At 40.3% G+C, this 26,282-nt stretch overlaps 1 protein-coding gene across 3 annotated transcripts in view; it reads right to left on the reverse strand.

Annotated features, from left to right (window-relative positions):
- The window catches only part of aatkb (apoptosis-associated tyrosine kinase b), a 78,290-nt gene that overhangs the window by 3,196 nt on the left and 48,812 nt on the right, over positions 1-26,282 (reverse strand). For 2 of the 3 annotated variants that reach the window (XM_051667998.1, XM_051667999.1), the window contains 9 exons: positions 23,857-23,998; positions 9,302-9,381; positions 6,875-6,993; positions 6,408-6,495; positions 5,635-5,768; positions 4,937-5,021; positions 4,680-4,801; positions 4,271-4,420; positions 91-3,613 (listed from right to left, as the gene is read on the reverse strand). In XM_051667998.1, the coding sequence (XP_051523958.1) occupies positions 91-3,613; positions 4,271-4,420; positions 4,680-4,801; positions 4,937-5,021; positions 5,635-5,768; positions 6,408-6,495; positions 6,875-6,993; positions 9,302-9,381; positions 23,857-23,998 (4,443 nt within the window). The other variant, XM_051668000.1, reaches the window with a different exon arrangement.

Here is a 26,282-nt window from a genome sequence, read left to right on the forward strand (position 1 = left end):
TAATATATATATTTTAGGGGTTGTACTAAAATATAGTTCAGTGGTTACCTTTAATTCATGAAAATTAGAAATGTCACTTGAAATAGTTACCTGGTCAAACAGAAAGACGGTGACATCATCAAAGAAGGACACCACCTTCTTTTTGGTGTCCATTTCATCGGACAGTGAATCGCTAAGTAGAGTTGGCATCTTGAGTAGGCTTCTGAGTTTGTGTGCATCACTGCTGTCACTTACAATAATAGGCACAGGCAAGATCTCGTCCTCACTTTCTTCGCTCTGCTCCCGAATGCTGTACGTGCGCAGTTCCTCATCCGATTCATCACTGTCCTCAGAGTTACCATCTTCCTCATCTGCCTCCTCCCCATCCGTGGGAGACATCCGTCCTTCTAGTAAAGGGGGAGGAGAGCAAGAACGTGTGGAGCTTCTTTTACGCCATCCCTTTTCAGGGTCTTTATTCCTGGATTCCAGATTTTCATGTGTGGAGGAATCAGAAGAATGGTTGCTTTCTGGCCCAAGCACTAACACCTCCTCTGAAGTTTCCTGCTGAGGCACTGGTTCATCTGTGGACAAAATCGCACAGCTCACATCTTTGACTATGTCGTGCTCATTTATACTCTCCTCTCCATTGGACTCAACATTGTCTGCAACATCACCCTCAGAGGTTAGTGTGTCAAGAGATGGACTGTTCCTGGTATGTTCTTGCTTGAAAGAATCCTCATGATTTATGTTGGGACATGGGGATACATCTGAATTAAATACTTGAGATTCCAATGGTACAAGTTCTGCAGAGTGATCTGAATCTATCCCAAGTTTTTCACCATCAAAATGGTTTTCTATGGTGGATACTTTGTTAACAGGAGCTGAGAGACATTCATAACAGATGGCATGGTCAAAAGACGACACTCCTTCTTCTACCTTTGAAAGAACTTTGGAAGTTATGTCCTCAGCCTGTTCGAGAGCTTTTTCACTCTCCTTTGTAGATGACAAAAGATATTCATCTCCATCTGTCTCCTGTGGAGGATGTAGGTTTTCTTTATCTATAATTTCTTCTGGTCCCTCTTTCTGGTCCTCAAGTTCATTGATGTCCTCTTCACTTTCTTTATCTTTCCCTGCATCATAGTCAGAGAAGTAGGCCGAATCTCTGTATGGAGTTTTATCACTCAGTGCATTAAACTCCCCATCACTGCTCTCAGATGTTGTCAAGGCCATTACAGTATCAACATTGTGATCTATCTGCTCAGCTTCAGCCCTTTTAACCTCTTGTTCTTCGCTGACAAAGTTGGTTCCAGATGTCACCTTTCCCAAGGGCTGGATGAAGGCTTTGGCATCTTGTATCTCATGGGGTTCCTTTGGAACAAATTCTGGAGATTCATGGTTTTCTGTGTCGTAGCCGCTGTCCACAGTCTTGGGAGAGCTTGATGGATGGATGGATGCAGGACTCAGAGTCTCACTTGAACATGCTGTGGATGGTATGTCAATGGAGTCCATTGAGTCTGGGGTACCAACCTGCTTTTGTAATGACTTGAATGTTGGATTGGTGTAGTCAAAAGTGTCTGCTTCCACTGTAAAGTCACAAAAAATCCCTGAGGTTACGTCAGTGATTTCATCATCGCTACAGTCATCAATCTCCACCAGGCTGATACTAGAGCGTCCATGATCCACACCACTGTCCAGCGTCTTACTCAACTCTGACTTTGGCTCTGAATTGGGTAATTCAGTTGGGGATTTCTCCAACTGTGGGGCGATGGTAAGAACTTCGGTCTTAGGGTCTGCTGGAGATTGTTGAGTGTTTTCTTGTTTTGAGATCATGTCCCCTACTCTAATATCCACATATTGCTCAGATACTTCAGACAGTTTTGCACCTTCCCTTGATGTCTCTGTTTTGGACACTAGATGTCCAGCAGATAAAGGTGCTTGGCCAAGATGTTGGTCTTTTTGTGGCAACACCATGCTTTTCCCTGGAATACAGTCGATCATGAAGCAGTTCCTCACAAGTGTCCCTGTTAGAGGGTCTACAAAATGTGAACTGCTCAAAGCCTGACAACATGGCACAGGGTATACTTCAGCCTCTCTGGGTTCATGGCATATATTTATATACGAGTTGCACTCGGGTGAAGGGTTTGAAGAAACATGTCTTCCATGCACCAAACAAGTATTACTTTTGACTGTTGCCTCTAAGCAGTCGACTGGTTTAGAAATGTGGTATGGCAGGCTCTGCTCTTCTGGCCATGTATCCTCAACATCCGTCATTGGCATAGTGTAGTGGAAGTCTGCATAAGAATCCTGCAGACAAGATCCTTGCATCTGACACAAGGTCCTTGGGTTGTTATTTGCTGGATTGCTGGTGGACCAACTCCTTCCACGCCTTTCCACAAATATGTCTTCCTCTTCATCAGAGTCACTGTCATTATGCCCTACAAATATAGCTCCACCCGACGCCATGTCGATGCAAACTGAGTGGTTGCCTGGCATAGTCTTCCTCAAGGAACCCATCATATCATAGTACCCTCCTGTGACATTCTTTCCTATAATGGAACCTTGGATGTTCTCTAAGTAAGGATCAGCATAACCCTGTGGTGGACTGCCAAGTGATGGCGAGACCCCTAAAGGGTCCTCCAGTTCCCCAAGTGCTTGTCTCAGGCTTCGAGACCCCCAGCTCTCTTGTGGCAGTTCTGTTGAGTCTCCAATCAAGTAGTGGTCCATTCGCTTTGGAGGTGATGGCTCATAATAGTAACCTATATCTCTGTCTTTGTATGAAACATAGTGACCAGACTCCCATGGCCTGAGAGGACTTCCATGGCCTAAAAGAGGCTCCATAGTTAGAGACATAGCAGGACTGGTGTCTGAATCATAGGCACTGCTTTTTTGGCCCTCCGCTGACCAGTATAAGTCTTCTGGTTTGGCTTCAGAGGGACAGTTGATACACTCCCTAGAGTCTCCACTACCAGTCAGAAAGATTCCACTGCCTTCCCCAAACTCTGGACTGTAAGCACACATGGTGAAGTTCATGTCAATATTGCTTTGCACTGGCTCCTCAATGCGGATGTAATACTCATTACTCACAAATGGACTATGAGCGCTCAAAACTGGTACCACACCAGGGGTGTGTAGTTGCTTGGGCTCATAGTATGAAGGAGAAACCCCTAGGGGAAGTCCTTCAACTGCACAGTCACCCACCATTCCTCCTGGAGGGTAGTAGATCTCCTGACAATGGGGATTACCTTGACCTAAAGTGCCAGTAGTGGATGAAGAATGGTAGTGCTGTTCAGCCCTGGCCTGCTCCCACTTGTACTCAAAGTTGAGGCCATGGCTGGTTTCAGTAACTGTTAGGATGTCATCTCCAGACTCAGAGTGGTAGCCGTCTCCTGAGGGAAACTGCTCCAGTAGAGGGAATGAGGAAGTGGTGGATGACACGGGCATGCCAATTCCAAGTGCACCGACTCCGTGTAGATTGGCTTGGTTTGTGTTGGGTCTCAAGGAGTTCCAGCGTCTCTCAAATTCTTCTTCAGCCTCACTGGCACCTTTGGCACATAGGTAACTAAGCAGCAGATGAACTTCCTCTGCAGTGGGCCTCTGGTCAGGCTGAAGCCAACAGAACTGCATTACTTCATACCTGATGATACATACACAGGACAAATATTATTAGAAATTTGCAGATGATCATGAATATGGGTAGCTGACATGAAATACTTTTGGAATGTTAACACCTCCAGCGTTGCAACATTATATATACCATCTTAAACTTTTTTAAACAGCCTTTTGCTAATTAGTTTCTATTTTTAATGCTTGCAGCTTTTTTGACCTCATATTAATTAAGAGACTACATGGAATGTTTGTACTTTTATTCGTTTTTAAATTCATTATTCACACCTCAGGACCATTTAAAATGAACAAGTCAATGGTGAAAATGGTGAAAAACTTAGAAATACTGTACAAATTAAAATTGTGACTAGTCATAGGACCCAAGATAAACGCTTTTCCTTATACAGTCATTTAAATTTTAACCTAAAATATTGATGTTAATTTTAAAATGAGTCCATGGACATGTTATGTGTACTCAAATTAATTGATAACAATATGCAGGAAATGAGAGCCAAATAATTTGCAAAAGGAACATTCATATTTGCGAAGCAAAACTACAGTTTTAAGGAAAATGTTTTCAAAAGGAAAGGGTAAAAATCAAAAGACTCCAGAGAACAAAAAAAATCAGAGGTCTAACTCCAGATACTTAAATAAGCAAGAAGGGCAATATAAAGTTTATAACACCTACCAGCGTTCAGCAAGAGGGTACTTAATTAGAGGCTTGGGCAGCTTCAGTTGCTGGTCCTTCACAGCATAGCTGAGAACCTGTCTGTCTGAATAATGAAGATATGGCTGATTCCCCAACTCAAACAGCTCCCAGATCGTTACACCAAGTGACCTTAGGTACAGAAAGAAATAATATAGTCTTGTAACTGTAAAGTAAAAAGTGATTTATAAACAATATAAAGCTTGTTTGCATCAATCAATAATGACTTGTGATATCTATCTAGACATAATACAATCATCAAAGTTGTCTTAAAATTTTGATGATTGTTTTGCAGCATAAATGCTAAATTGAAAGCCTTTATCTTACTTTTTTTTTACCACATAAATATAAAATTTTTGCTATTGCTGTTACTTTTTGTAGGGGTACTGACCAGACATTGCTTTCCTTGGTTTGGTCCACCGCCAGCAAGTTACCATGAACCTCATCCACCAGCTCAGGGGCAATCCAGCGTAAAGGAATCCAAGTCTGGTCTGATGTCACAAAGTAGTCTTCCTAGATAGGAACAGACAAGAGGGCATAGTACTTAATGTTAGGGAAATAATTGTGGTCTACATGTAAATTACTGCTAAAACTCATTTTATATTTTATTATTCTTCATTGTGTAAATTTGAATTAAACTTTACATACTTTGTACTTGTTGTGTGATAGTCCATAATCTCCAATCTTGACGTTTATGTCTGATGTAAGCAGGCAATTTCTTAAAGCCAAATCACTGTAAAAAGAAAAATCAGAGCATTATAAATAAATGTGATGATCCTCTTGTGAAAATGGGGTGTGGCCTAAATTATACCAGAACAAACATCCAGCTAAAGCATTACTTGATGGGTTTTATTAACTTGGACACCCCTCCAAAAAACTGTCATACAGTTACACAATATAACAGATATATGTCAGACTCTAATGCACACATCTGATGAGTAGCTAATGGGACATTACTTTCCTAAGGCACTGGAACATTCTCCCTTTCAGGAATATTTACAATGAAAAACCTTGGCAGCGAGATGTTGAAGTTGCTTGGAGATTTGTGGTGACCCCCAGCAACAAAATCACTGATGCTGGAGTGGAGTAAGAACACTCAGGCAGCATCAGGAGATTGTTGCAGGGAGAAACCATTGGACAGGAAGCAGGAAATGCAGATTCATATTCCAAATCATTATATTCATCCTCATATAGCTAAATCTCTTGGTTTTCCTTCGGCGCTTTATCATAGGATGATCATGACAATAAATAATACAGTATATTTAAAAGGGCCTGCTTATTTTTAATTGACAGTTAATTAGAGTGTAAATCAGGATGTTAGTGTTTGTATCAAAGTGTCGGCACACCTGTGGGTGAAGTTGTTTTTGTGAAGGTGCAGCAAGCCTGAAGTGATCTCACATGCCATTCTCTGAAGCAGTAAGGGGTCAGGGATCATGGAATCTGTTGCCCTGCAGCTGCGCAGGTAGCCTTTAACATCACCCTGTAACCATGGAAAACAAACAAATACATCTCAAAACAAAAAAATACAAACATAAATCTTAAAATACAAACGCAAGGCAAAAATTCAAATCAGTATGTCCAGATGCCCAAAGTATGCACTGTTAGCCTGTTTTGCACTGGCACACCACTGGGGGGCAATATATAACAAAATATTTTGATGACAGATTTTGATTTAGTTGCTGATGTGTTTTATTTATTTATTTTATTCATCTTTTATCAAAGCTGTAGCACATGCAGCCTGGGTAGATCATCATTAACCATAACAGAAGATATCATATAAAAGAAAGAACTAAAATATTATGAACTCTTGTATGTAGTATAATGCACAAAAAGAAAATGAGTCTGATAACTTAGAAAAGTACCTACTACTCAACCAGTCACACAATTTGAGCAGAAACATTGCATGATGAGTTACACACCAACGGTTAATACTTAGGGTTGGAAGAAACCCTAACCTTAAGTATGAGCAATAGTAATAGATGCTTGCCTTAGCAAACACCATTAAAATGTACTAAGATATCCATCTTGACACATGTTAATTACAATTTAAATCTCCTTTTCCATGACCTCTTGTTGCTACAGAGAGAAAATATAAAACTAGACAGAAGTTTGTACTAACCAGAGGGCAGAACTCCATGACCAGTAAGTAGGGTGTAACCTCTGTGCATTGGGCGAGGCATTGCACTAAAGCCGGGTGCTGGAGAGTCCTGGACAGAGTGTTTTAGCCCCATTATCATTCAAATACACCACAGTCACACTACACATTCATAAAGTCCTGCATTCTAATTAGTAATTAAACAGACACTTTTATCCAAAGCAACTTACATTACATTTATTATAAGGACAGTTACTCTAGGGCAACCTAGGAGGAGAAAAACGACTGACTATTTATATATAAAAAAGCACATGCTTTTTATATGCACCGCCCCAATGTCCTATTTTAATAGGAAATACGTCAACTCAGGAAAGAATACTATGCTCATCAAGCCATTTCATGAGGTCTTTAACCACCAGGCCACACCACCCCCACATTCTAGCAAAAAACATTAGATAAAAACTGAAATATACTATGCATGATTTGTTTACCAGTATGGACGAGCCTCTTCCAAGAAATGCATCTGGTCCTGAATGCTGGCGCTGGCCTTTAGTTCCTTCACCACCACCTGGGTACTGCTAAGACCAGAGTGAACCTCCCCCAACAATACCTGTGAACATCAACACACCAACACACACAGGCACAATGCACATCCACACAAGGGAAAGACAACAGAAAACACAGACATACATATATGAACACAGGGAAATTGGACAACACACACAATTATGGACAGGGCAACACATATAGATACAAATAGATACACACAGGAAGGAAATGGTCACAAAGGAAGGATAGCAATGGAAGACAGATATTCCACACAAACCAAAAAGGGTTTAAATAAAGTCCAGGAATCATGCAAATGAAGCACACCAAACAAAACCAGATGAGATATCGGTAAACATGCAGCCACAGAGACACAGATGTACAGATGGACATACCCATTCAATGGAAAGTTGTGGAAGTTGGGGTAGAGCGTGTTTATGTATGTGTGTTACAAAAAGAAGGAAGAAGAGAGAAAGAATGAGAATGAAAGTGGCATCCACCATTCCCAACAAATATCCAATTGAACTACTACTGTTATTTACAGCTAAACAGAGATATCAAACCATTTTTGCTCCTAAATGCCTGCCATTATGTAATAAACATGACTATTTAGCAAAACGGTAAACACAGAGATAATTATAATAAATTAAGTGTTTAAATAATAGCAAAGATTCGAATAACTAATGAAAAAAATTTTAATGTAAAAACTTCTAAACTACGTTTTTAACTTTAACATTTTTTTTAAAATTCCCCCCTAAGTTTATTTTTTTGTTTTTATGGGGGTCCCTTAAAGGGATAGTTCACCCAAAAATGAAAATTCTGTCATCATTTACTAACCCTCATATTGTTCCAAATGACTTTCTTTCTTCCATGGAAGACAAAGGCAGAAGGTTATTGACTGAAAGCCTCACTTACCATTCACTTTCATTTAAAGTTGTCAAAGTTAACACGTTAATGCATGCTATTAATTAAAAAATTTAACACATTAATTTTTCTTAATCGAAATAAACGCATTTACCGGTAATAAAGCATAAACAAGTATAAACACTCGTCGGAGTATGGTGGAACCTTTGCGAGTCATTGCACACCGGGCAAGTGGTAATGGCCTTATTATTGATTGAATCAAACAATTCATTACATTATGTGGAGTTCAAAGCAGCGGTTGACACTGGCGTTGATGCCCTGATGCGAATTGTGAATGCAGCTGCACAATTGCTGTAGCATAGCGGATAGCCACAGTCTTCCAGCTGATTAATATTGTGGAGGATGAGAGTTTAAAAGATTTAATGTGCTTTGCAATGGATACGCAACCTATGGGGACTAATTCTTTTAAATAGTCATCCTCCCACTTAGACTTAGCAAAACATTTATAGTTACTTGAATTGGTGTTATTTTAGTGCATTTCTATCTTTATACTGTGGAAGGCTTTGTTTTGGAAAATGTTAATAAAGCGTTATTGTTACATATTGTTTTGTTTATTGTTTTGTTTTCTTTCTTAAAAATGAAATACAGGTAAATGCAATTTGACAGGAAAAGAAGTATATATAGAGTACAATTTCAGCACTTTTAAAATCTGCGATTAATTGCAATTAACTATGAAACGTTATGCGATTAATCGCGATTAATCGCGATTCACATACACATCCATTACATGCTGAATTTGTAATGCTTCCATCAGGAAGGCGTTACAGGGCTCTAAAAATTTTTTTTTACGAATTCTTTTGTACCTAAGGCCATTAGACTGCTCAGTGGAGGAGTGTAATGATTGTTTGTTCCATTTTGATTTTGTTATGCAATTGTGATCATTTACGAATGAGATTTTGTGCATTACAGTGTATTATTTTTAATTTGGTCTCATGCAAATCTTGTGTGTGATTATTGTGTGTTTTTGTATTGTGATGAGAAGCCAAAGGAAAATTTCCACATCTGAGGACAATACAGTAAAAAGTATATTAAAAACTGTAATCAACTGACAGCCCTTCTTTCATTGCATCTTCTTCCCATACAATGAAAGTGAATGTTAACTATCAGTCTGTCATACAAAAAAGTCATACAGGTTTGAAACAACATGAGGATGAGTAAATGATTACTGATTTTTTTATTATATTTGGGTGAACTATCCCTTTAACTCTCTCAATACTGCTTGCAGTGAGATTGCAAGAACTGCTTATCCAACATCAAAGGTTGAGGATGAGAGCAATGTAACAGAGGAATGGCAAAGGTAATGTTGCGTGGTAGACATTTTCACATCCTCGGTACTAAACTACACTTGACTACAGAGCAGAATAAAGTTAAACGTTTGATCTGTACTGGCACAGCCTAGAGCATCTACATCTGCACAGTAAATATATAAACAAATAAACTAGGCTTACCTTGCCAAAACAGCCATGTCCTATCTCCTTTATGTAAAGCAAGCTGTGGCAGCCAAGATCTTTGGATCTCAGGAGCTGGACTAGAGAGTAAATATCAAGAAGAAGACACAGATGATACAAGAAATTAATTGTAAAATACAGGTCTAATATATACAGTGGGGTCTAAAAGTCCACATGAGAATGCTTCTATTTAGCATTTTTCAAAATTAATAAATTTTTTCATTACAAAGTATATAATTAATATAACAATTTGAGTGAAAAGTTGAAAAGAAAAATTACATCAGTTTTATTATTTCTTATTTTTATTTTTATTTTTTTGTGTTCCCCTTTTGATTTAATGACAGCATGTTCAGTACTCAAACTGACATGGACTCCATAATTAGTAACCTAGAAATAGTGCAAAATCTTAAATATTTTTCCTTCATTTTAAGTCGAACTGTTTCTTTGTTTTAAATCTTTTAAAATCCTAAAATTTTCTGTTTGTTTCTAGATTTTCAATGTGGTCGCACACTTTTTGACGCCACTATATACATAGGCTAGATTCAATGAACTGACAGCAAATGTTATAAAAAAACCTGCAGTTTCCTCCCCCAAAAACTATAAGAATAATGATGATGATCATTATCTGATCCTTAGATTTTCTCACAATGTGAGTGAAATATGTGAAGACTTAAGATCTTCCTCCGGCAAAAACGTCATCTTCCAAATATCCTTTCCAAAAGGGTCAGAGTGTAAATCTTCTGCGCAAGAGTGATGTTCAATGGCACAAAATGAAAGACGATAGTTTGGTTGTAGAGTTCAAAGTCTCCCCATGATCTATCAAACTGGTTGAAAACCATTGTTCTGAAATGCAAACGTTAGAGAACGCAGGGAACGAATGGAGCCTGCTGCAGTAGGGATGGATTTGGCAAGTGATTTTCTGTACCATTCCACCCTTTATCTGACAGATCCTCACATATCTCTACATAAAAAAAAGCCACCAGTCCCTTTCTCTCTCTTTCTCCTGTCTGCGTCCACACATAGATGCTGATCACGATGGCCACAAACAGACAGTTCATTGAAAGTGTATATGATATGTCTCACTCTCTGTTGCCTTGTTATGCAGCAACCATATTTTACACACATGTGATGCTGTAGAGACTGTTCATTCTCCCTGCCTCCTCGCAGAGAGCCCTTGCTGGGGAGAATCAGGCTCTTTGTCCTGCCAGTGGTGCTGCTTGGTACCAGTGAGATAACACAAAAACTAATGCTATTATTCCTGAGGTTTCTAGCCTGGGACAGGCAGAGCAAATGGCCGGTAAGCAAATCAGAAAGGTTTCTATGTGTGCGGAATAGGATAAAACAATACAGAACAAAATATTTACAATTATAGTAACTTAAAATCAGTAAGGTTGCAGACAGCCATAGAGCATACTGAATCCAGCAAATATTAAATATATACAGTATAGTACAGGAATAGTTCACCCAAAAATGAATAGTTCTCTCATCATTTACTCACCCTCATGCCATCCCAGATTTGTATGACTTTCTTTCTCTGCTGAACGCAAACAAATGTTTTTAGGAGAATATCTCAGCTCTGTAGGTTCATACAATGCAAGTGAATGGTGGGCAGAAATTTGAAGGTCCAAAAAGCACTTTAAAGCAGCATAAAAGTTATCCATAAGACTCCAGTGGCTAAATCCATATCTTCAGAAGCGATATGATAGGTGTGGGTGAGAAACAGATCAACATTTAAATCCTTTTTTACTATAAGTCTCCACTTTCACTTCCACATTCTACATCTTTTGTTTTTGGTGGTTTGCATTCTTCATGCATATCGCATGGAGAATTTATTATAAAAAAGGACTTAAATATTAATCTGTTTCTCACCCAAACATATCATATCATATCACTACTAAAGACATGGATATAAACACTGGAGTTGTATGGATAACTTTTACACTGCCTTTATGTGCTTTTTTTGGACCTTCAAAGTTCTGGCTACCATTCACTTTCATTGTATGGATCAAGAGAGCTGAGATATTCTTCTAAAAATCTTTGTTTGTGTTCTGCAGAAGAAAGAAAGTCATACCCATGTGATGGCATGAGGGTGAGTAAATGATGACAGAATTTACATTTTTGGGTGAACTATCCATTTAATTTGACGCAAATGAAAACGAGAATATGAGAGTTAGTCGGTCTAATCTACAGTGTCACATCTACTTTTAACAATCCAGGTTTTACAGAGTTTTTTTGCCCACTGTATATGTTGTGGAAATTTCTTCACCAAAATGTACAAAAGTACTATTGAATAGACTGTACTTCTATCCCTCACATCCTTGTTTCTGTGTAAAATTAAAACCGCCACGAGATGCCAAAATGTTGATATTGTTACCACTATGTCAAACAACTCAAATTTGGGAGTCAGACCGGAATTCATAACATAATGCAAGTACACGTTACAGTCTCAACATTGTCACAAGGGGCTCTATAGCAGACATTAGTGTGAACTGTCCACTTCTAAGATGAATTTTCTCTTTTTATGTCAACTACTGTCATAGCGAAGTAACGGTTTGAAGAGAATTTTGGTGAGCAAGTAAGTTCATATATTAATAGCAACTAACCTGAATAATTAACACGACTGAGTTTAATAGCACAGACTTTTGAAAGTAACTATATCGCCCCCTAGAGTACTGAGGTTTGTTAACGCCGCCACAATAAAGGGGCAGTCACACTCAGCTTTGAGCACGCATATTTCTTTGTACAACGCAACGGACCAGGATATGATGTCATGCGGGAGGACTTCTGGTGTAAGAAAATAATACATTTCAAAAAAGCAAATAATATTAAATTAAAAATGTAAAAATATATTGTCTACTCACTTTCCTGCAACAGTACATCTCGCAGCTTTGAAATATGTATCCTTTGAATTGAACTCCTATCGGTCGCACGTCCTCTTGTCGTACGAATTCATGGTTTAGTGTTTAACAAGCTTGAACTTTGGTACACAGTATAGTACGAAATTTCTTCGAATGAGCTTACGTTTCCGCTCTGCTGCATTCGGATGCGTTTGAATGGGAATGAATGGAGCATAGTGTGACCGCCCCATAACGCAAAAATGTAAGCATGCTCAACTGGACAGCATGTTGGAAATGTGTTGGCCAAGCGTTCGCATTTGCGTAAGTGCACATGCGTAAAGTATTTTTCTGGCCTTCCCCCATTCACTTGGGGCATTCACTCCCTCAATTTAATGCAGCTGTCACTCCTAAATGTGTCCCCTGTGCAGTGTGAACATGGCCAATGTCACAATAGCCAAATATTCAAAACTGAATAGAACAATACTGGGATCCCTACATGGTGCTGCCAACAGTATAACAACAATATGTCAACAAAAATAACATCTTGTTTCAGAACATGCCCAGAGTGTCACTACTTGGCTTGCTCATTACCGCCGTGCTGGTTAGTGACAGTGACATCTGGACAAGTGGCTGCTGGGAATGCAGTCATTGGTCAAATGATAGAGAAAATTCATTCCATTCCAGCCAAATGGAATTTACATTATCAAACACATTTTGGCACATCCTGCTTTATCCGTCCCTCTAGTCCATCTTTCCGAGTAATGCAAATCAGTTTGGATAATTATTTTGTGATGCAGTTTGATGAAGTAAATATCTGACTGAAAGAAAGAGAGCTGGTTTGTTGGTCTTAGCTGGTTTGAGCTGGTCTTCCAGCCTGTTCAAGCTGGTCTTACCCAGAGGTGCCCAAAACCCCTCTAAAAAAAACAAACAGACCAGCCTGACCATGCTTGGAGCCCAGCTAGGACCAGCAAACCAGCTTTGGCTGGTTTAAGCCATTTTTGTTTTTTTCAGCAGGAGTGTGCATAATATATGAAATGATGTGACTTTCAGAGAATTTACATGCTCAGAAGAAGATGCATGCGTGCGTGTGTATGTATGTGGGTGGGTTTATGAGCACAGCTGTGTTGGGGTGGATACTGTACACCAGAGGGCAATACATTAACTGTTTGGCTCAAACATCTCAAATTGAAAGGGAAAACACACAACAATTAGCTTCTTCATTTGTCTCACTGACTCCTCAGTAGAAGAAAGACATGCCTGATTGCAGACAAATGCTACAAAAGCCAAAGACACATGGCTGACAACAGCTCATTGATTGTGTTACAGTGATTGAGGCAGGCCTGCCTGCACCGGAACTTTCCGGCTGGAGGATTGTATTTCAAACGTCAGCCTCATCTCTGAGGAGTGACATCATTCCAGTCACTCCTAAAAACAGAGCTGTACCTGAAATTCACAGGCCCGGGCCTACATTTTTACAGATGGCCTCCTCTCCTCTGGGCCCAATGAATTGGCTCTACCATACAGCCGTGGTTCTCAAATGGGGGGTTGTGACCCAAAAATGGTCTGTTCTGATAGGGTTGTGTTTTATGGGGAAAACAATGGTAGATGCAAATAAAAACTGCAACTAGCCATATCATTGTTCATAGATAGGACTGCAAAATAAGTAGGTTTATCAGCTTTGGAAAACAAGTAGAAAATGCTTCCCATATATTTTGTTGATGTCAAAGGCTGTGCATCCAAACTCTATATTATTTTGGCGCAAATTAATTTGTCACTTGGTAATATGACTAATACTCATACAAAAATCACACTTTTGCTGTTGTTAATGCATTTATAAATGGTACGTTTTCCAATTCAGCATGTCATATTAGTAATTTTGCATTTTGTTTGGCATATGGAGTTCGTGGTAATATATATATATATATATATATATATATATATATATATATATATATATATATATATATACACACACACACGCACACACACACACACACACACACACACACACACACACACACATTTATATTATATACAGTACTGTGCAAAAGTTTTAGGCAAACTTTCAAAGTGAGGATTTCTTAAAAAAAAAAAAATAATGACATAAATAGTTTTCATTTATCAGTTAACGTCATACAAAGTCCAGTAAACAGAAAAAGAGCAAAATCAATATTTTGTGTGAACACTTTTGCCTTCAAAACAGCACCAATTCTCCTACTTACACCTGGATACAGTTTTTCTTGGTTGTTGGCAGATAGGATGTTCCAAGCTTCTTGGAGAATTCGCCACTGTTCTTTTATTTATATAGGCTGTCTCAATGAATTCTGTCTCTTTATGAAATCCCAGACTGACTTGATGTTCAGTGGGGGGCTCTGTGAGGGCCATGCCATCTGTTGCAGGGCTCCCTGTTCTCCTATTCTATTCTATTCTATTTGCAAAAGTATTGTTTGAGATTATAAAATGTATATTTCCTATTGACACACTAAAGCTGAAGATATAAATAACCATCTTAAGACAAATGTTCTTCCCCGTTTTACGTTGCATGTAAACATTACTGGTGTTATTACCGGCTTATAACATGTGTTCAAGTGTTGTACGCATAGCTATTTACATTTCGACGATAAACCAGAGAACAAGAAGTCTCATGTAACTGTACCATCTGCCATCGATCTTCTCGCCTCTGTACTGTAGATCTGTTGCTCTGTTGTCCTGTGAGCGCTCAGCTCCACCTCTCCGGGGAGGAGACTGTTACTGCAGCTCTCAATGTTGCGCTGCTTGGTTTTAATTACACTATAACGTGTTTGTTATGGAAGCCAAGGAGTGCCATTTACAAAAGAATGAAGGAATAAATGATCAATCTATTAATTTGAAAATAAAAATGTGAATAAACCAATTTAAAAATGGACAAATAAATAGACATTTCAATGTGTTTATTTAATTCATGTTTTAAAATGTACTTATATTTAGCAATAAAGCACATTAATAAGTCATTTTTAAATGCATGTTTTAAAAAGCATTTGGCAATTGCTTTTCTTCATCCATTTGCCAGTTGCTTTTCTTTATTGTTTGACTTTTCCTTTTCTTTTACCATTTGTCAATACATACCACCTGAAGCCCATAAATGAATAAATAATCAATCTTTTAATTTGAAAATAAAAACTTGAATAAATAAATCAATTTATAAATGGACAAATAAAAAGACACATTTAAATGTGTTTATTTAATTCATGTTTAAAAATGTCATTATATTTAACAATAAAATTGTGTATTAATAAATCATATTTATTTCATCTTTAAAATGTCATTAAATGTAGCAATAAATGAGTACATTGATGAGTCTTTTAAATGTACTTTAAGAGCACCTTGCTTTTCTTAAATCATTTGCCAATTGCTTTTCCTCATCCACTTGCCAATGGCTTTTCTTTTTCGTTTTTCTTTTTCTTTTTCTTCTTCCTTTTTCTTTAACCAATTGAGAATCGAGTTAAAAAAATGCCATTGAACCGCTGACTCGTGAGAGCAACCAATGAACTTTCGACTCAGTTATAAGACACACACCCTCTCCTACATGCCACTCGAAGAGGATGTAAGACGGCCTGTCATTGGACGATGTTACGAGCAGTTTACGTGATATTATTTGATCTGCAAACCCGTGCATAAGAAATGGATGCAAAGCATATCAGAAGTTAATAGTAGCTTGTTCACTGTTGCTGTGAAATACTGAACATGGCCCTACCTGAGTATGCACAGTGACATGTGTCCAGGATGGGAGCTGGTAATTGTGATGCTGTCAACAGAACCAGCCTCCTGACCCACGTCCCGAACTGAAACACACGACGGAGGTGAGCTAGGGCAACGGCTCGAGTCGCTGGAGAAAGCTGATAGACTTTCCAGAACTTATACCAAAGAAAATGCACTTCCCCTTTCAGTTATATCACATTCATTTTAAAAACACTGTATGATCATCTTTAAATATTGTATTTTTATAAAAATAATTGCCCGTGTATGATCGAGAAAAGGCGGACTGTTGGAATGACGGTCAGCTGAGGATACAGAGAAGGCAAGCGAGCACACTTTTGTGGAACAAATGGTAGTGTTTAAACTAATGTTGTGTATTACTTATGTGTATTACGAAAGTGTCTCTTTCAAATAAAAATTAAAAAATATACATATTTTCCACACCAACTTGTTGTGTATATCTGTTTATAATGTCGCAAATGAAGTTTGTGCTTTTGTTGTGCTCATCTTCATAAAGATTTATTGACTGACAGTAGCTATACACACAGTAAATACACAATGTACACATTCTTTTATCATATTCCTCTTTTACATTTGTAGTCTGGGTCTTATGGATTTAACATTTTGAATGTTGAATGAATTTACATTATAATTGTACCTGAATCGATTATGCTATAGGCAAAATTTAATTGACACAGATAATGGCATTTAACATGTCAAAGATGTTTGAGGTGAAATGTCCAAGATTTAGGCCAGACATTTTCTGAGAAAAAAAAAAGGAATAACCAACAAGTGTTTTACCCCTTCACTGCTAGAATTGTAAGAAATGAAACAGTCACTTAACATAACTTTTACACACATTCCATAGGGTCGAGCATCAGCCAAAACAATGACGTAACGTACAAAGAGACTGAACGTCATTCACCGGCATCATGCTGAAAGATGAGGTAACATAATTAAAATTACACAGTTATGATTGTTTTACCACAAACTTTGAGACTGCATTTTATATTTGACTCTCCAGTGCTGGAACAGGGCTAAAACAAAGTGTGGATATAGGTCTGACTATGCGAGACTGTAGTTTGAAGTAATCACTTTTCTTTGCATGATACATTGACTGCATTTATACGATAGCCTATATCGGCGTTAGCTAGCTAGCCATCTTTATCAATAGTTGTTAGCTAAATTTGGTGGATGATGACAGTAGCTGTTTATAAAATAGGCTGTACATTATAAATATGTTGACACAATTCAGTATTGATGTGATTCCATCACAACTGTCATTTTGATATATCGATGCGCTATTGTTTTATAATAATAGAATGTATATATTTTTTGTATAACAAAGTATATTTAGCACAGTTTCATCGTGTCACAGTTCAGCAAAAGAGCGGCTTCCTTCCTCCCTGGGTCACATACCCGGTGTGTACGGTCGTCACCACGACTACCGTCCAGGGGCTTTTTCTTGCAGGATTGGCGCTCCAACGGTGCCCTATCTGCCCCTGAGCGCCCAGCTGTGGCACAAATCCACCCCCGATGTGACAGCCTCCACGGGTCACGAGGACAGGCCTTTTCCTCCCCCGTCCCAGGCTGTTCCGGGGGTGGTCACAAGGAGCCATGTAAGTGCTTCGATGTCCCTAGACTCAGCACGGCCACGACGTGCTGTGGCACCTCGCGCTCCACCCTGCCGCAATGCCCCACCTGCCGGTACGTCCGACGACATTGTCCCCTTGGTCCCCTTCGCACAGAATTTGGACGCATGGCTTGGGCTTCCCAATCCATCGCGGTGGTTGGTCCGGACCATCCGACTTGGCTACGCGATTCAGTTCGCCAGGCGCCCGCCCAGGTTCAGTGGTATTCACTTCACCTTGGTCAAGGGTGAAAACACTGTTACCTCCTACGGAAGGGCGTGATAGAACCTGTCCCTCCAGCCGAGATGAAGAAAGGGTTTTACAGCCCCTACTTCATCGTACCGAAAAAAGGCGGTGGGTTGCAGCCAATCTTGGACCTGCGAGTACTGAACCGGGCTTTACACAGACTCCCGTTCAAGATGCTGACGCAAAGACGCATTCTAGCGAGCGTCCGGCATCAAGATTGGTTCGTGGCGGTAGACCTGAAGGATGCGTACTTTCACGTCTCGATCCTTCCTCGACACAGACCCTTCCTGCGGTTCAAGGGTCAGGCGTATCAGTACAAAGTCCTCCCTTTCGGCCTGTCCCTGTCTCCTCGTGTCTTGCAAGGTCAGGGAGGACGAGGAGCAGGTCGTCCTGGTAGCACCCTACTGGCCCACCCAGACGTGGTTCTCGGACCTCACACTCCTCGCGACAGCCCCCCCCTGGCAAATTCCCCTGAGGAAGGACCTTCTTTCTCAGGGACGGGGCACCCTCTTGCACCCGTGCCCAGACCTCTGGAATCTCCATGTCTGGTCCTGGACGGGACGTGGAAGACCTAAGTGGCCTACCACCCGCGGTGGTAGACATGATCACTCAGGCTAGGGCCCCCTCTACGAGGCGCCTGTATGCCTTTAAGTGGCGTCTATTCGCTAAGTGGTGTTCTTCTCGACACGAAGACCCCCAGAGATGCGCAGTCAGATCAGTGCTTTCCTTCCTGCAGGAGAGGTTGGAAGGGAGGCTGTCCCCTTCCACCTTGAAGGTGTACGTTGCTGCCATAGTAGCACACCATGACGCAGTTGACAGTAAGTCCTTAGGGAAGCACGACCTGATCATCAGGTTCCTAAGAGGTGCCAAGAGGCTGAATCCCTCCAGACCGCCCCTCGTTCCCTCATGGGATCTCTCCATAGTTCTTCAGGGTCTACAGAGAGCCCCCTTTGAGCCTTTGCAGTCAGCCGAGCTTAAGGCACTCTCCCTGAAGACTGCCCTCCTGACTGCACTCACTTCCATCAAGAGGGTAGGTGACCTGCAAGCGTTCTCTGTCAGCAAAACGTGCCTGGAGTTCGGTCTGGGCTATTCTCACGTGATCCTGTGACCCCGACCGGGCTATGTGCCCAAGGTTCCCACCACTCCTTTTAGGGACCAGGTGGTGAACCTGCAAGTGCTGCTCCAGGAGAAGGCAGACCCAGCCCTGTCGTTGTTGTGTCCGGTGCGTGCTTTACACATCTATTTGGATCGCACGCAGAGCTTTAGCACTGTCTCCAAGCAGAGGATCGCCCACTGGCTTGTTGACGCCATAACTATGGCATATCTCGCCCAAAACATGCCGGCCCCGGTAGGGCTACGAGCTCATTCTACTCGTGGTGTAGCGGCTTCTTGGACCCTGGCCAGAGGTGCCTCTCTAACAGACATTTGCAGAGCAGCGGGCTGGGCAACACCCAACACCTTTGCAAGGTTCTACAACCTCCGGGTGGAACCGGTTTCGTCCCAGGTAGTGGAATGCAACACAAGCGGATAAGCCCAGGATAGCCGGCCGGGTGCATCGCTTGCACATAGCGCCTTCCACCTCCTTTTGAGCTGAAGACGTGCGCTGTTAATTCCCAGTAGTGTTCACAAAATTTGTTCCCTGGTTGACTTCCTCCGAGCCCTGTGGCAGTTGAGTTTTCGGAGAGACTCGCTGCCGGCCCAGTACACGTGCTAACTAAGAGCCCGGTTCTGGGGTAGGTGCTCCGCATGTGGCGGTTCCCTGTATGGCTAACCCCATGCGATCTATATCTTCCGCTAATTCGTTTCCCTGCTGGCAAACTGTGTCTTCCTTGGGCAGAGCCCTCTCCTCCAGTCTCCATGTTTGTAGTAACTCCTCCCCATTGGGCAGGATCTACCTTGAAGGCTCTCCACTTGGTTGGAAAGACCATGTGACGTATTTTTCCACTTAAAAATATCCCCCCTCTCTTGGGGCGAGGTGTGGTCTCCGCGGTGTCCTCCCCTTGGGAGGGACACCCCCCCAACTAGACTTGGCGGCCCAGACGGATAATCCCCCTTCTTTTTTAGGGAGTGGAAAAAGAGAAGGGGAAAAGAGGCCACCACTGGGTTAAGCCTGTCTCTATCTTTGGGTAGTCGACTTGTCCCCAAAAAGGGCCGTTCGACACTCATAACTGTGTTGGGGGAGGTTACGTGTCGACCTGGTGTGCTGGCTATGAGGCACACAGCAAGTCTGCCCACCGCACACCGCCAGTTCACGTAACACCGTTCAGCCTTGTGGCGTTTTGTATAGGGACCCCTAGTGTCACTACATCGACACCAACGTCGAGTGAGTGACAGATAGGGAACGTCATGGTTACTGGTGTAACCTCCGTTCCCTGATGGAGGGAATGAGACGTTGGTCCCTCCTGCCACAACGCTGAACTACCCGCTGAAATGGCCGGACCTTATATTGGCTCCTCAGCGTAAAACCTGAATGAGTGGTTGCATACCAGCTCCTTTTATACCCGTATGTTCGGGGGAGTGGCATGCAAATACCACTCGCCAATTTTCACTGGCCTTTTATCAAAGACCAGAGGTGTCACGGGCTCCCAAGAGTGACCCCTAGTGTCACTACATCGACACCAACGTCTCGTTCCCTCCATCAGGGAACGGAGGTTACATCAGTAACCATGACGTTTTCATCCCTGGTTTAAATATCAGACCAAATCTGATATTTCCTGACAGAGAAAGAGAGATGTGTTAGAGTTTGATTGGGTGAAAGTTTAACTCTTTGTCAAAAAAAATCAATGCTTCAACGATACCAAACACGGCACAAACCAGAAGCGAGCACAAACAATGGAGACAGGTGAGAGGGATTGACATGGGGTTTAGCCTGCACGATTTCATGGCTCCCAAAAGCTATCTTGTTAAATACAAAGAAAGGAAAATGTTATGATGTTTCTTTTAACAGCACAAATCGAGCACAAAAGAACGGCACCGGTTCACAGCAATTTGGAGTGATGTCACTGCTCCTGAAAAGTTTCTTGCTATATCTAAGGAAGGGAAATAGTAGCAGTGTTTCTTTTAACGGCACAAATCAGCACAAACCGAGCACAAACGAACGGCACCGGTTTGGAGCGATTTGGACCTCATGGGGACGTCACACAGCCCTAAAAAAAAAAAAAGTCTATTATCTCAAACACCGAACCAGCACAAACGTTTATTTTTGAATGGTATAGATATGGTAAAGATTTAATTATATGAGGTGCCAACTTGACGGAGGTGCTTTAGTACAGGATCTGGTGGTATTCTTCATCGGCTCGGTACCTCAAGTGGTGAAATAGGGTGAGGCAAATGGCAGTTGCTGCGCGTGTTTCAGTTCGGGGTGCGGATCGGGAGGCTGGTTCTGTTGACAGCATCACGATTACCAGCTCCCATCCTGGACATGTATCACTGTGCACATGTTTTTATTTTCAAATTAATAGATTGATAATTTATTCCTTCATTCTTTTTTAACTGGCACTCCTGGGCTTCAGCTGGTATGGATTGACAAATGGTCAAAAAAAGGAAAAGCCAAACAATAAAGAAAAGCAACTGGCAAATGGATAAAGAAAAGCAACTGGCAAATGGATGAAGAAAAGCAATTGCCAAATGCTTTTTAAAATGCAATTTAAAAGGTGCATTTAAAAATGACTTATTAATGTGCTGTTTTATTGCTAAATATAAGTACATTTTAAAACATGAATTAAATAAACACATTTAAATGTGTCTGTTTATTTGTCCATTTTTAAATTGGTTTATTTATTCACATTTTTATTTTCAAATTAATAGATTGATAATTTATTCCTTCATTCTTTTGTAAATGGCACTCCTGGGCTTCCATAGTTTGTTTATGTATCGTACAATACATATGGCATTGCATAGTGGGCGTCATATCGTAGGATACAATATTTTTTTACACCTCTAATACATATGTAAAAATCTGGGTCCTGAAACGAAAACAGCTGAGATCAACTAGCATAGAGGATCTTAGTGGGCTCCCCTCATAACAGGGTCTAGGACAACTTGATAACTAACTAATCTAAACAAGAATATGTATGATTTTTAATAAAATAATTTTTTATTGAAATATCCATAAACATAAAGCAATGTCAGAGCCATGGTCTTCATCCTTACTCTACATGTGCACATGCTTTCATTTACACATTTGTAACACTTTTTAGCAGTGGGAGATAAAGCATTAGCATAAATATCTGTCAGGTGCAATCCATTATTTTCTAATCAAGTAAATGAAATGCCGTAGCAGAGAGTTGTGTGTTAGCTCTGTGGGCAGCATATGGATAACCGCACCCTCTTAACCTTTGACCTTTACTTATCTCACCACATTAGCTGCCTACATCACTGTCAGCCTCTTATGAAGTTAGCTGTTGTTATGGGAAAGAGAGAGAGAGAGAGAGAGAGTCTCTTTCCATGGATCTGACTGTACACATCCTCTCTTGGATTCCTCGCATTCCAATGCACATTTATGTAGGCTGGCAGAGGCGGCATTATGCAACAGGCAGATGTTTGCTCTGATCGAGATGGAGAGAGAGAAAGAGGGAAAATGAAGAGGCAAAGAGAGAGAAAAGAACAGAGAGTGGAGAGTGTCTTTGTTTTTGTTTTTTAGTAAAAAAGTATTTAAACATCTTTAGAACAAGATAAATTTACTTAAGAATCAAACCTGTAAAAGATATTAAGACTTGTTTTCAGAGAATACTGTATATCGTGAAATAAGTTTATTTTCATAACCCATTGGCAATTTTTTTTTCTTGATTTAAGCATAAAATCACTAAATTTGGTTATATTTAATACAAAAAGTGGCTTTAAAGTCTAAATTTAGTTTGTTTTATTTCCATGTCATTCAGCATAATGCAATTATTGGCCTACATCTCTCTGCTCTACGTTTAATTGTTGGTAAATGTACTCATGCATCAGACAGATGCTTTTAGAGCGTCTCACTGGTTGCGTTGCTTCTCACTAGTTTTCAGCACTTCTAGTCATAAGGGCTATATTTTTAGGATGATATGTCAAGTTAAACGAAATTTGAAACTTTGAAAAACGCATCTCAAAATTCTTGCATTCTGTTGTGCTCCGTCCAGCTGTCTTCCAGCATGAAAGCACGTCTGTGAAAGGCTGTATGCTGACTGATCGCTGGTTTTACGAGGTGTGTTGCCTGTACAGCTGGCATGCTGACTGCCCCCTACAGCATCAAGGTAGTACATCAAGCTTGAATTGCTCAGATGGTAAGAAAATTCCTTATTACAGAATTTACGTAAAGGTTGGGGGCATGATTTCTTGCGTTAATTTATTAACACAATATTTTTTATATAATTAATAGCACAAAATTAACTCGTTAAATCGACAGATCTACGGATTTCAAAATGATTCAAAGAGACTTGTTTACAAATTTTGACCAATCTGTCTCTCTTTACAATACACCCACCACCCCTAAAAGAGAAAGCAAAAGACAGAAAAAGAAAGAAAATAGAGAGAAACAAATCTGACAACCAAAGCACCCATTATTTTCCATGGCTATTAGTACTGAGCAGCTGCACTGGCTCCTTAAGGCCCAGAGCAACACAGGACTGTGGGAGAATGTCCGCCCCAGGAAGAGGGAGTGGAGGCTGGGCTGCAGTGGCAGGGCGTTGGTCCCTTCTGGATTTTACACTGGAGAACTTGTGTATTAAAAGCCAGACCGAACACATTAACAATATCCTCTTGGGAAAAAAAAAAAACTAGTCCAGAGAATGTGAAGCTTGTATGGGAGTTGCATAAGCAGGGTCAGAGAGGATGCAAGACTGGGAGGACAACAACCTTGAGCTTTCTTAAGTGCTTTTACATCTTGTCTTGCTCATATTACAGCCCTACTGAGAAGACCAGCTTAGACCTACATATATCTCCTGGTTTGGAGCTGGTCTAGCTGGAGAACCAGCATAGCCATATTGTTCACCAACAAAAAATGCTGGTCAACCAGCATGGTCTTTCTCATGAAACCAGTAATCTACATGGGAATCAGTTTACAAAATACAACAAGTCTTCATCAATGACAAATATTAGCAATATCCTCAGATGTGGTTTGACAATAACCCACCTGATCGGCCAGGTTGCTTGGCGACAGGCAGCGAGACCTCGGTGAGAGGCAGGATGTAGACATCGGGACAGGCGTGAGATGCAGGTGATGCCTGCGTGGACATGTCCCCTGGATAGTCCTCTCCCTCTGCATTCTCAAACTCCTATGGTAGCAATGAAATAGAGAGGGGGCAAGGGTCAAAGTAGCACTGCAGCCTAACTGACTAGATCCAAAATGGTGAATTTGATGAACAAATCAATCAATCTATCATTTTTCTTTTTTTATTTGGGTGAAATATGACCTGGACAAGTTTTTGATTTGGTTTTGTAAGATGTATCATTAGATTGAGAACAAATGAATCACAGCAGTCATTTGTCATGTTTCTTTGAACAATTACAGCATTGTGTGAATGATTTAAGGGATCTTTGTGGGGGGTTGGGTTGCCCATAGCCCCAGAAAATCACAAATGAGCTCTATTATCTTATTATTATTTTGTTTCTTCTAGACATAGACAGCACAGAGATTAAATGGAGAGCCAAGGCTTCTGCTTCTCAGATGTTTCTCCTAAGAAAAAGACCATAGTAATCTCACATGTGTTTCTTCTCATTTCAGAATAGATCTCAAAGTCTCAAACTGCGCTTAAATTTGCCAATATATCAAAGGCTGCAGTCAAAAGTCAGGTTTCAATATGAACTCAAACATATTTCTTTAAATAATTTTCAGGACAAAATTATATTAGCTATACTATCCACATCAATTTTATAAGCTATACTAAGCTCTATACTTACAGTACATCAAGAATTGTCTTATTTGTGTCTATTTTATTTCTCCCCAGGAAATTTAGGAGAAACATCTATGACAAAGTTGATACAGAACATAAATGAAACAACTGCAATCTCAAATAAGTTTCCCAAGCTTTAAAAGAGCAACCTCCAAGCAATAGAATTTCCCTCTGGGTGGGACTCGATGTACAAGAATAAGCAAGCAGATAGATATTTAAATTGAAAAGACACATCAGTAGCTTCTAGCAGTAAGGAACGTTGAACCTGAGAAGCCTCTTAAAATGAATAATAAATAAATACCTTTTAATGCTTGATGGAACAAATGGCAATTAATAAAGCAGCCCATTAAAGAGCGAGTCACCATAATCAGATCTAATAATGAGCCATCAGTTTCATTTTAAGAGCTTTAGACTTGTACTTCATGTTCCAATATGCTTCTTACTCCCACATGCATGTGATGAAACTCCCAAGAGAGGTGAGAGAGAGTTTGTGTGCTTAGAAGAGACAAGAAAGGACTTGGCAGCATCTGGAAATCGGAAATGCTCCTCCAGATGTTAGCAAAAAGCCGTTCTGTGAACAGCATTGCAGAGTTATGGGGTCGAAGAAATGGAAAACAGTGACCTAGAGGGGTCACACATATTCACACTTAACAGCACACGCTAACAGACATATATGCATCATTGTACACACAAACACTCAATTCCCTTAGAGGCCTTATTGTCCGCATCTTCACATGCCCCACATGGCTACCATATGACCCTGCTCCCGATCTGCCTGTGCACGGCAGTGCTACCGAACACTATATCCTGATAAATAGTGCTGGGAATCCCAACAGGGCATGCTGTGATTCTAAATTAAGGCCTCCATCAATTTCTTGCCTAAGCCCGATTAACATTCCTGAAAGCATCATTATCAAGATTTCTCTCAGGTAAACATTCATCCACAACTGCCAACTAAATAGAATCATATTTGTATAACTTCAGGCTAATAATCAGCAACCTCTTTTTTATTCTCAGATGCAAAAACATCTGTTGTAAGCAAGTGTTTTTGGAAAATATCAAATAATTCTAAAAACTTTAATAGAGCAGCCAACACATCCACTTAAAAAACAATGAATTCATATGGCAAATATCTTTACACAATATTTGATGAAAACAGTTCATAAAATTACTCAGCAAACATATTGTGGCATTTAAAACACACTGAAACTAACTGGCACCGACCTGGACAAAAATTAATTTTATTTGTCATAAAATATTGATATACCGATTATTGATCAGCACGTTATTTTATCGATATGTTTTTGAGGCATTGATGTATTATCAGTACCGTCTTTTAATTAGAAGCCTAATTTGCGTGCTTTTTAACTCACTGTCGGTTGGCCTTCTGTTTGATGTAGTCTGGCGTAATAGTGTTTGGAGACCACAAGAGGGTGATATAACATTTACTGAAGTCGTTTGCGGGTAGGACAAGGCACAGTCCAAACTAAGTTGTGGATCTAGTCACCATACACACAAACGTTACAAAGGTTTTTGTACTGCTACGTTAATGAGTTTGCAGGTTAGTGTATGAAACTGGTGTAACTCCGCAAACTGAACGATTATAAATTATTAAGCAATTTCTATGTATGTAGCCTTAAACCACAAGAGGTTTCAGTGCCCCCTC

Source organism: Myxocyprinus asiaticus, chromosome 32, assembly GCF_019703515.2.
Source record: "Myxocyprinus asiaticus isolate MX2 ecotype Aquarium Trade chromosome 32, UBuf_Myxa_2, whole genome shotgun sequence".
Taxonomy (NCBI): Eukaryota; Metazoa; Chordata; class Actinopteri; order Cypriniformes; family Catostomidae; genus Myxocyprinus; species Myxocyprinus asiaticus.